The sequence below is a fragment of the Pempheris klunzingeri genome, chromosome 4, assembly GCF_042242105.1.
Source record: "Pempheris klunzingeri isolate RE-2024b chromosome 4, fPemKlu1.hap1, whole genome shotgun sequence".
NCBI classification, from domain to species: Eukaryota; Metazoa; Chordata; class Actinopteri; order Acropomatiformes; family Pempheridae; genus Pempheris; species Pempheris klunzingeri.
The window spans coordinates 10,927,118-10,936,945 of NC_092015.1; the positions used below are offsets into that span (position 1 = coordinate 10,927,118).

At 40.0% G+C, this 9,828-nt stretch overlaps 2 protein-coding genes across 2 annotated transcripts; both read left to right on the plus strand.

Moving 5' to 3' along the window:
* Positions 1 to 2,038: 2,038 nt before the first annotated feature.
* LOC139200016 (P2Y purinoceptor 13-like) lies at positions 2,039 to 3,037 on the plus strand. The gene has a single exon (XM_070829244.1). It carries the CDS (start codon positions 2,039 to 2,041, stop codon positions 3,035 to 3,037), a length of 999 nt encoding a protein of 332 aa, XP_070685345.1.
* A 1,680-nt stretch (positions 3,038 to 4,717) lies between these two features.
* On the plus strand, positions 4,718 to 8,268 carry LOC139200566 (P2Y purinoceptor 13-like). The gene is made up of 5 exons (XM_070829894.1): positions 4,718 to 4,732; positions 5,053 to 5,080; positions 5,784 to 5,985; positions 6,085 to 6,474; positions 7,273 to 8,268. The coding sequence occupies exons 3-5, from the start codon at positions 5,803 to 5,805 to the stop codon at positions 7,726 to 7,728; spliced, it is 1,029 nt and encodes a 342-aa protein (XP_070685995.1). The 5' UTR covers positions 4,718 to 4,732; positions 5,053 to 5,080; positions 5,784 to 5,802; the 3' UTR covers positions 7,729 to 8,268.
* The last annotated feature ends 1,560 nt before the right edge of the window (positions 8,269 to 9,828 follow it).

Genomic DNA, 9,828 nt, shown 5'->3' on the forward strand with positions numbered 1-9,828 from the left:
GGCTTACTGTAAATATATACAAGCTACAGTGACACCAACTTCACCTCTACATACTGGTGCTGCTGCTCCTTCACACAGTCACAGTTTGGCTCAAATGGTTTCAGCAGTTTCAAGGCCATCTGATGTCAGTCTATCCATTGTAGAGATGATGACAGAGTTGACATTTTGAAAGATGCCATCGACTAAGGTTGCACCCTTGATTTCTCTCAGTTTAATGGCATTATTTATCATCTATTTATTTTCTACTTTGGAAAAGTAGTAGGTTTGCGCTCCTTAAAAATATTCTGTATCATGTGAGAATTGTGCTGAGGCCACCCTCTGGTCAGATGATGCCACTGCACCAGTTGCTGCAGAAGTAAAGTAGCTCTTCAGTTCTTGCAGTCAATCAATCAATCAATAAGCAGAGAAAATGACTCATTTATTTTATGTATTTTTTTATGCCAGCAGTCAACAAGTCAATGATGATGAGTAGGGAAAAAATGATGTGTATTTACCATTCCAAATGGTGCACAGCACTAAAGGCACATCAGCATGAGGAATGTCTGCTTCTGACTCAGAGGATGAACACCAGCATCAAACATGCAGGAGAGTTCTGGTCAAGGGTTTCTGTCTGTAAACAACCACAAATGCTTACTTTGATCAGCTCCAACTTCAAGATGAGACAGAAATGGTGATGGCTGGGGTTCTCGCGTAGAGGATCTGGCCAACATCCAGTCTCTGCTCTTAGGGATGTTTACATAATGGGCTGAGTGTATGACATCTGTTTTGCTTTTGGAGAAGAACCAATACGTTTTTCCTATCTTTGCATAGGCCCAGACAAATTATCACAGATGAAATGTTGATTTGTTTGCTAGGAAAATCAACAGTGTTTCTCACCTATTGTGTCAGTGCTTTGTCACACAGGTCCATCTCGCAGCTTTGAGAAGAGGGAGGCAAGTCATCAAATGTAAGTTGTCATCAGCATTTATCTTATTTACATTTATTTTACTTCACTTCAAAACGTAGTATCTGTATCTTAATATGCAATGACAAAGTTCAAGTTCATCTGCTGTTCAAGAAGGGTCTTAAAATACCTACACACACATACACACACGCAGGATACAGGAAACGTGTTCACACAGTGTTGCAAAAACAACAAATGTTGTAGTTAAAATGGTCACAACTGAGAGAGAAAAAGCATGCTGCAAAAAAAACTACATCCATCTGTAAAGTCTTAATAGATAATTATCTATTAGTATGGATTTTTGTTTTAATTGAAACTAAGTCACAGCTGTTTAAATAGCTAACAATGACTGTAAGTTAATGGCTTTGATTTGAGTTTCTGTGAAGTTTGTGAACTCTGTGCTCTACAAATCTAAGTAGTGGAATGAGATTGTGCTATAAGAAATTAGTTGTTCTTCTATAAAAAAAAATAATATCAGTCTTTGACCTAATGGCCAATATATGGTTTTTAAAGTTTAAAGTATCACAAAAAAAGAAGAAATCTATAAACTCCACTTACTTAATTCTGAATGTATTTATTCACACAATTTACTTAATTACTATTTGGTCAGGATTAGAAAATTAGAGGCACAGGAGTATATATATGAGACTGAATAAAAGAGTTGGAAGATTGCACATACATATTATATATGATATATAATCAAAAGATTGCTTAAAAAACAAATTTATTCCGACAGCTATGTAGTAAACAACACGCTGCTCCCTTTGCTTTGTGCTTCCATCCCTGACTCAGATAATGGATGGATCTTTTCCTTCACATTAACCAGCAAAGTGAAGGGAAAACGCCCTGATCTCATTTAAGTTAAAAGAAAACAAATTAACAAGTTAACCAGACAAATTATCTGCTGTTGACTGATTGCTCCCTGACAATGGGGCACTATTAGAAACCTCAGTCCAAATCAAATATCAACACAAATTCTTAACGACAATTTGTTTAAAATACACGATTTATAACCTTAAATAATGATGATGGATGTTTCTTAACAAGATGTATTGTGGGTTCTAAAATGTATTCTAATTTTCCTCAGGTCCAGCGATGCCACTGAATCAAACATCTAACAATGATTCCAAGTGTGACGGTTTCATTTACGACCCATATTTTGTCTCAGCTCTCTACTTTCTGATGTTCCCCTTTGCTTTGCTGCTGAATGGTGTGGCAGCCTGGGTCTCTCTGCATCTCAAGTCCACCTCCACCTTCGTGGTGTACTTGAAAAACCTTGTTGCCGCTGATACAATCATGACCTTGATCGTCCCGCTCAAAGCTGCAAGCGACTTGCCGGAGGCGTCGAACATCGTGTTCATAATTTCCTGTTATTTCAGCTCCATTTTCTACAGCACACAGTACACTTGTATCACTCTGCTGGGCATAATAAGTCTGGACCGTTTCTTCAAGATCATGACACCTCGCAGCAAGTTCTTTGCTCAGAATCTGACCTTAAGCAAACTGATATCAGGCTTTGTCTGGGTGGTACTGCTTGGAAGCACAGCCTTACCGAATATCATTTTGAACAACAAATCAGTAGCCAATATGACAGAGATTAGTTCTTGTATGAAGCTGAAAGGAACGGTTGGACTTGATTTCCACAAGAAGACAGTGATTTACTTGAATGTTTTCTTCTGGCTCGTCAGTGTGGTCATTGCGGTTTGCTATATTTGCATCACAAACAAGGTTATTCAGTCTTTTAGAAACTCTGGCAGCAATAACAACCAAGGGAAACAGAGGATCAAGCTACGTGTTTTTCTAGTTGTCATTGTGTTTTTTGTGTCGTTCGGGCCGTACCACATCGTCAGGATCCCATACACTTTTCAACAAGTCAGCCATTCTTCCTTTACCAGCTGCTCTTACTTAGAGGGCAGGTTTGCCAAGGAGCTCAGCCTCTGGTTTGCCACAACAAACATCTGCATGAACCCACTTCTCTACATCTTTCTGTGTCGGGAGTTCAAGGAGAAACTGATGTCCATGCTGGAAAATGTGTTCGCCTCATTCCAAGTAGCCTCAGCGGGCAAAGCAGAAGATGCTTCATCCACGGAGTAAATTCTGACTGAATTCTAAGTCATGAACATGTTATGCCATGGACTGAGCTCAGATGTTGCTGAAGACTTTGTAGACTAAATGTCAGATCATTGTCTCACATTTATGTTAACATTTGACCATTTCTTGAATTTACTTTTTACACTCATGTTGAAGTTGTGCTGTGCTGTTTTTCTCTTGTGCAACTGTCGCTTTAAATAGCTTGAAAACCATTAACAGGAAGTACAATACAAATGGAAGAGATATGTATACAGTATGAGACAAGGGGGTGATATTATCATGCTGTTTTAATGTCAAGAAAACACTGTTTTATGCCAGCTCTGGAAATTCAAAACTGGAAAGCAAAGAGTTGTCGGGGTGAGAATGTAAATTAGGCTACCATGCAAAGCAAGTTAAGTTAAAGCTAGTTGACATTTGCATCTTACACTGAAGATGTGTATTGTTTGTTTTTTGATCATGCCTTTGATAAGGTTCTGCGCATACGTCTGCACTGCACAGCATCTAAAAAGGGGGTTACAGTGAAGAAGAAGGATGTGGGCGAACAGGACCAAGTCAGTTGCCTCTATCAAGAATGTACTAAGTTGTAAAACTTGTAAAATGTACTGTTACTCTTCATATTGATGTACAATCCAGAAAAACTGAGGCAATACTCTGCTCAGTGTTGTGTAAGTTTCAAAAGTACTTTTACTTTAAGGATATTGGATATTCCAGCTCAGCTGAGCAAACTCAGCTATTTTTAATCACTGAACAATCTCTGAAGGATTTGTTAACTTTGGGGTTCCACAACAGAAAATGTATCCCCCTCTCTGTGTCATTTGCAATAAAACAGATTCTGTCTCAATAACAGCAAGTTATTGTCACATAAGTTTAAAGTTCACTTAGGGGGTAGTAGTGATCATGTGCATGTCACTTCTCAGCAACTTTTTCCCCATATGTCACAATTCCTGGCACAGATCCGAGCAAAATCACACAGGAAATCATGTTGTAATGTTCCTAGTATGTACTATTTTTATCAAGACAGCACAAACATGGAATTAAACTCTAGGAAAACTTAACTTAAATTAATCAGATATGAGTGTAAGGGAATGTTCAACCACTATAGTACTTGTAGAGTGCTGCCCCTCACAGCACATGCTATGTAAAACATACACTCACAGAGTGGGCCTGTATGTGGTCTAACAATACAAAACTACATTTTGCACAAACTGCTTTGTTAAGTAACTTGCCTCCTCTTCTTCTTTCATAACATAGCTTGTATTTATGGTGAAGGAGTTGAGGGGAACCACAAAAACATTTATGATGAGAAGTCAGTGGACCTGTTGACGTGCACTTCTCGCCTTCTAAAACCACAGCTTGTGCTTCTCTGTGTATGGTGCAGCTAAGATTGAGCCACATGATGAGAGACAGATAGAGGTGGAGTAAATAAGCTGCAGGATGGAGGGAGGGGCGGTGGGGAGGGAGATCTGTAGATGTAGGTCGAGAAATGAGTCCATGGCTTTGGTGTTCGCCTGTCAACGGCTACTGAGACTGACGCAAGCTAGCGGAGGCAGGGGGACTGGCACGGAGCAGAACAAGCCTCTCGGTAGACAATTGGAACAGGAAGCAAGGAAGGAAAGGGTCTTTCACCCGGAGGAAGACTGGCAAACTCATTGGGATTGTGACAAGACAGCCACACAGTAGCTCCAGAGACCACCCATTGTAAGAGCATCAAACACACACACACACACACACACACACACACACACACACACACATTTAAAGAGAGAGAGAGGGAGAGAGAAATACTGAGAAAGACAGAGAGGCTGGAACCTCTCTGTGTCAGAAGTAGTAGCCTATGTCTTGATTGTGTAAAGAACGATAGTGACACTAAGGGCTTTTCAATTTTTGCTTTTCACTTGTTTCATTCACTTCCTGTAGGTAGGAAGGGGAAAGAGGAATTAGATATTTCACTTCTTCCTTTTTTTGGAAATACTGTAGTTTTACATTGCTTTACTCATTTTTCTTCTCCTGCCCGGCAGTAACACACGACAAGGATACAATAAGAAGGTAAGAGTCAATTCTTTACCTCACAAGTAAAAAATATAAAAAGTAAAATAAGCTGGATAAAAATAAGTCTAAACTGGACGCAAAGAAAAGAATGTGTGTAATAATGGTTGTAACAGACAACTAATTAACATTAGTTTGCACACTAAAACAAAAAGTATTGTACATCTAGGTTGCCATAGCACCTGCTCCTGGCTTCAGTGTTATTCTTTCTATGCTGTTGAGGTTTTCACTGTAAAGACAGCACACCAGGCAGATATACTGTCAGACAGAAGGAGAATTCAGCGCCAACAAAGGCAAGAGCTGATTGTTGGATACTTTCATCAGCGTATAGTAAATGTACATCTGCATTAAATGGAGGTTATATCAATATAAACCGACTGTTAGAACAGTTACTTTAACCAAGTGACTCCTTTTCTAAAAGCGGTGAAATAGAGGGGTTACACTGTCTTTACTGTTTGTATAAAAATAGGATTTTTAGATTCCTGAAAGTGGCAGAGCACTTCCTGACTTGACTTTTTTGACAAAATGATATAATCTTTGCATATGTACGGGCTCTGAAAACTTTACATTACAGTTTTCCCTCTTTACATGATCTCGTTATATCTTTGTGTGACTTGACTTTCTATTTTCCCTACATCTGCTTTATCTATTCATCAGTCTCACTCTCATCTTGTCATCTCCCCTCTCTCTCACCCGTCTGAAGGGCCGCCGAAGATCAGAAGATGAACATCACTCTGTCAAACACTTCCATCAAGTGTGTTCGGGACACCAGTGTGACAGCTGTGGTTTTCCCCTTTCTGTACAGCATCCTCTTCATATTCGCCATCATACTGAATTCCCTAGCTGCATGGATCTTCTTCAACATCCCCAGCACCTCAACGTTTGTGGTCTTTCTAAAAAATGTGGTAAGACCTGATGGCTTTTGCTTTATACAATTTTGTTGTAAGAGCAGAACAAAAACTATATAATAATTATATATAATTCATTATTATCATTAAAAACAGGTGGTGGCTGACTTGCTGATGACCCTGACCATCCCTCTGAGAGTTTTAAGTGATGCAGGAGTGGGTTCCTGGCAACTACGTGCCTTCCACTGCCGATACTCTGCGGTTCTTTTCTACATCACCATGTACATCAGCATCCTCTTGCTCGGCCTCATCAGCCTCGACCGCTACCTGAAGATTGTCCGGCCCTTTGGGAAGGTTGCCCCACAGCGGGTTCGTGCTGGTCAGTTGCTGAGTGCAGGTGTCTGGGTGGTGATGCTATCTTTAGCATTGCCCAACGTTATTCTCAGTGACCAGCCACCGCGGCTCTCCGGAGGCAGAGTGAAGTGCACCTCCATGAAGAGCAAAGCTGGCCTCCTCTGGCATGAAGGATTCAACTACTTCTGTCAGGTAACTATTAGACAATAAATAGATAAATAAGTTAATACAATTGTTTACTTTCTTTCCAAGAGTTAAGAGGGAGATAGAGAGGGAGAAAGAGATCACTGCTATCCTGTATGTACAATTCATGAAGTTAGAGCCATTAGCTGTGCTAGGGTTAAAATAAAGACTGAAAACAGGCTTTGATCTGCCACAAGGTAACAAAATCAGCCTACCAGCACTTGTAAAGCTCACTAATAAACACGTTGCATGAGGTTTGTTTGATTCATAAAAAACACATCAGTTGGTTTTTTACGTATGTGTCACACTATATCTTGGCCATGAGCTGTGAAAAAAGCCATAACATGTTGTTTTACACTTCGACTTTTGCACAGGTTAAATAAGATACCTTAACATGTTAACTTAACAATAACATGTTAATTGGTGAACGCTAGAGGTGCTGCTATCTGGATTTAAATTGACAGAACCAGATCACCTGTTTCCCCGCTGTTTCCCGTCTTTATGTGAACCTAAGCGAGCAGTTGCTTCATATTTACTGTACTGACATGTGAGTGGGATCGATCTTCTCATCTAACTCCTCATCTAACAGGAAAGCAAATAAGCGTATTTCACAAAATGCAAAACAATTTTTTTAATATTTCTGCAAATATCAGCAAATAGACATGCAGCTCACTATTCACGACATAATTCATGTTGATAGAACAACTTTCATTTGATTTACTCAGTTACAACAGATTTAAATTATTTGTTAGAATTTCTTTAGAGGTCACTGCTTGCGCTTAATGTTTTGTTGATGTGTACTTCCAGGTGGTTTTCTGGGGCACGCTGGCCTTGATGGTGGTTTGCTACACGTTCATCAGCAAGAAGGTTTATGAGTCATACAAAGCCTCAAAGAGCAGATCTCAAGCAGCCAGTCGTAGAACCAAGGCAAAAGTGTTTGTCGTGGTGGGGGTGTTTTTCATCTGCTTTGCCCCCTTTCACTTCGCCCGCGTTCCCTACACTCTGACCCAAACCCGCAGCACATTAAGTCATTGCAAGGCACAGAACGCACTCTATATTGCCAAGGAAACCACCCTGTGGCTGTCGGCCACTAATGTTTGTCTCGACCCGCTTATCTACGTGTTCCTGTGTAAGGTGTTCAGGAAAAGACTGACAGCCACACTTTGCCGTAAGCCGCTTCACAAAGGAGCCATGGAGTCTCCCACAGCAACATCAACTCAGCTGGAGATGTCACAGATACCCCAAAGTACCTCTGTCATATAATGGGATGCTGCAGTAACACACTGGACAATGTGCAGTGGGACACAATTAATAACTGTGGCAGTCCAGGCGGGATGAGACACTGCCAGAAAGAATGTCTTATTTTATTCTAAATAGCATTTTACCACGATGAAAGGTTGTAAAAATTCAAAACTTAATGCAATATGATCAAAATGTGTTGCCTGCACAAAACTCTGTAAAGAAAAACTGTCAAATACGTCTGGAAGTTAAAGCTAGTTGACTGCTAGTTGACGTCTGAAGTTTCATACCAATGATGACGACTGTTTTAGATACAGTCCTGACCAAGCATGTTTGCTAAATGCAACTCATTTCCTTAATTGTGCTTTCTGTCATTTTCTACTTCCTTCATTCTAATCTCGCTCAAACTGCACTTTCCTTTCATAAAACTAAAGGGCAAACATCTTGACAGCACATATTCTCCAGTGATTACACCACTCACAATGTAACCAGGGACTAAATGATAACAAAATGAGTTACTGCAATAGACATTGCTTACAGCTATAACTTCTGTGTAAATATAAATAACAATGATCATTATAATAAAGTTCATATTTTTAATACTACAATTGCATGGTTCAACCTTTATGCTGGCTTTCACTAAGAGTTCGCATAAGTCACCAAAAAAGCAAGCCTCAGTCTGCACTAAAAAGGCAGCCAATAGGCATGAGGGGTGTAACCACCTAAATCAAGCCACCACAGTACTGGAGACTCAGATTGTCATTATATGATTCCCAGTTCACAATATGCTCAAGCTAATGTAACCATCACAGAGGAAATGACAAGATAGTTAATAGATTTTTGTTTAAAATGTGAGCTATTTGTGGTGGCCTCCTTTTATGGTAAAGACTGATTAGAGATTAGAGAGATTATGTTAAATCTTCTTAATTGCCGCTTGTGGTGATCAGTATCTGGAGCACTTGTGATAATTATTGAGCAACTGAGCAGCATGAACCGCAGACTCATATTGCTCTGCTGGAGATTAGTGTTTGATACCAGTGAGTGTAAACTAAATCTAACAACACCCAGCAAGGCTGCAAGCATTTGCAAGTAGGGCATCTAGGCTAGTCTTTCTTAATAGTGCAGTAGTGTCATTAAGATTTAAATTGAAACCGTGGAGAAAAAATATAGAACACAAATTGGCTTTTTCCAACACTGCAACACCCCGAAGACAGGTTACAGGACATCCACAAACTGGTTCTGCAAGATTAATGTTACCTCCCACCTGATTTACAATCAAGTCTGCATGTGGGTCTGATTAATGTAATAATGAAATATGATCTTCCTCCATCCCATCCTCTGTTGGCTACGACAGAAGCTGATATTTGGGCAGGAAATTAATGAGTTACAGAGCGGTCGGAGCGGCGACTGCAGCCGGGGGAAGGACCGTTCGTCACCCTCAGATTAAATCCTCTGACAGATGACCCCGCAGTAGTGAATTATGAGAAATTCTAAATGACATTCATGGAAATTAAATAAACCCTGGAGATAGAGTTGCCTAGCAGTATGCACAGACACAAGTTGGGGACAGAAAAGAGCCAGATAAATAGGGGGCAGGTAGAGGTGGGGGCTGACAGTTTCAAATAACCGGTGGAGGACCTAATGAAACAAGGTGGTACAGCTTGCATGTCAGAGAAACCTGTCAAGTCCGTCTGCTAGTGGTGCCAATCAGCAGAGGTTTATAAACAGTTTCATGTCAAGACGCCCCAGAGGGCTTATGAGCACCTTATCAGAGCTTAAACTTAAGCTTTAGGTCAGAAAAGTTATTCTGGCACATTGTTCATCTGTTCAAATTTACAGTGGGTGAAAAAAAAAATCATTTCAACAGGCTTACCTCACTTTTCTTGGGGATTTGTGGATGTACATTTTAGGTTATCACAGATACACACATTTACATTAACTCAACTCACAAACTGAACCACAGCACCCTGTGATCACCTTTCAACAGGAAAGGTTGAGACAGAAATGCATTTCCTCCCACAATCTAAAACATTTAATGACATAAGGAACATTTACTTTAACACATTCAGCTCTCTAATTGCAGTTTTCAAAGATCTTAATTAGCTCTTCAAATTAAAAATATTC

Bases quoted from the DNA above. Each gene is read 5' to 3' on its own strand.
- LOC139200016 (XM_070829244.1), top strand. From the start codon at position 2,039: ATGCCACTGAATCAAACATCTAACAATGATTCCAAGTGTGACGGTTTC.
- LOC139200566 (XM_070829894.1), top strand. From the start codon at position 5,803: ATGAACATCACTCTGTCAAACACTTCCATCAAGTGTGTTCGGGACACC. The intron at 5,986-6,084 runs GTAAGACCTGAT...CATTAAAAACAG, and splicing joins TGGTCTTTCTAAAAAATGTG to GTGGTGGCTGACTTGCTGAT. The intron at 6,475-7,272 runs GTAACTATTAGA...GTGTACTTCCAG, and splicing joins GATTCAACTACTTCTGTCAG to GTGGTTTTCTGGGGCACGCT.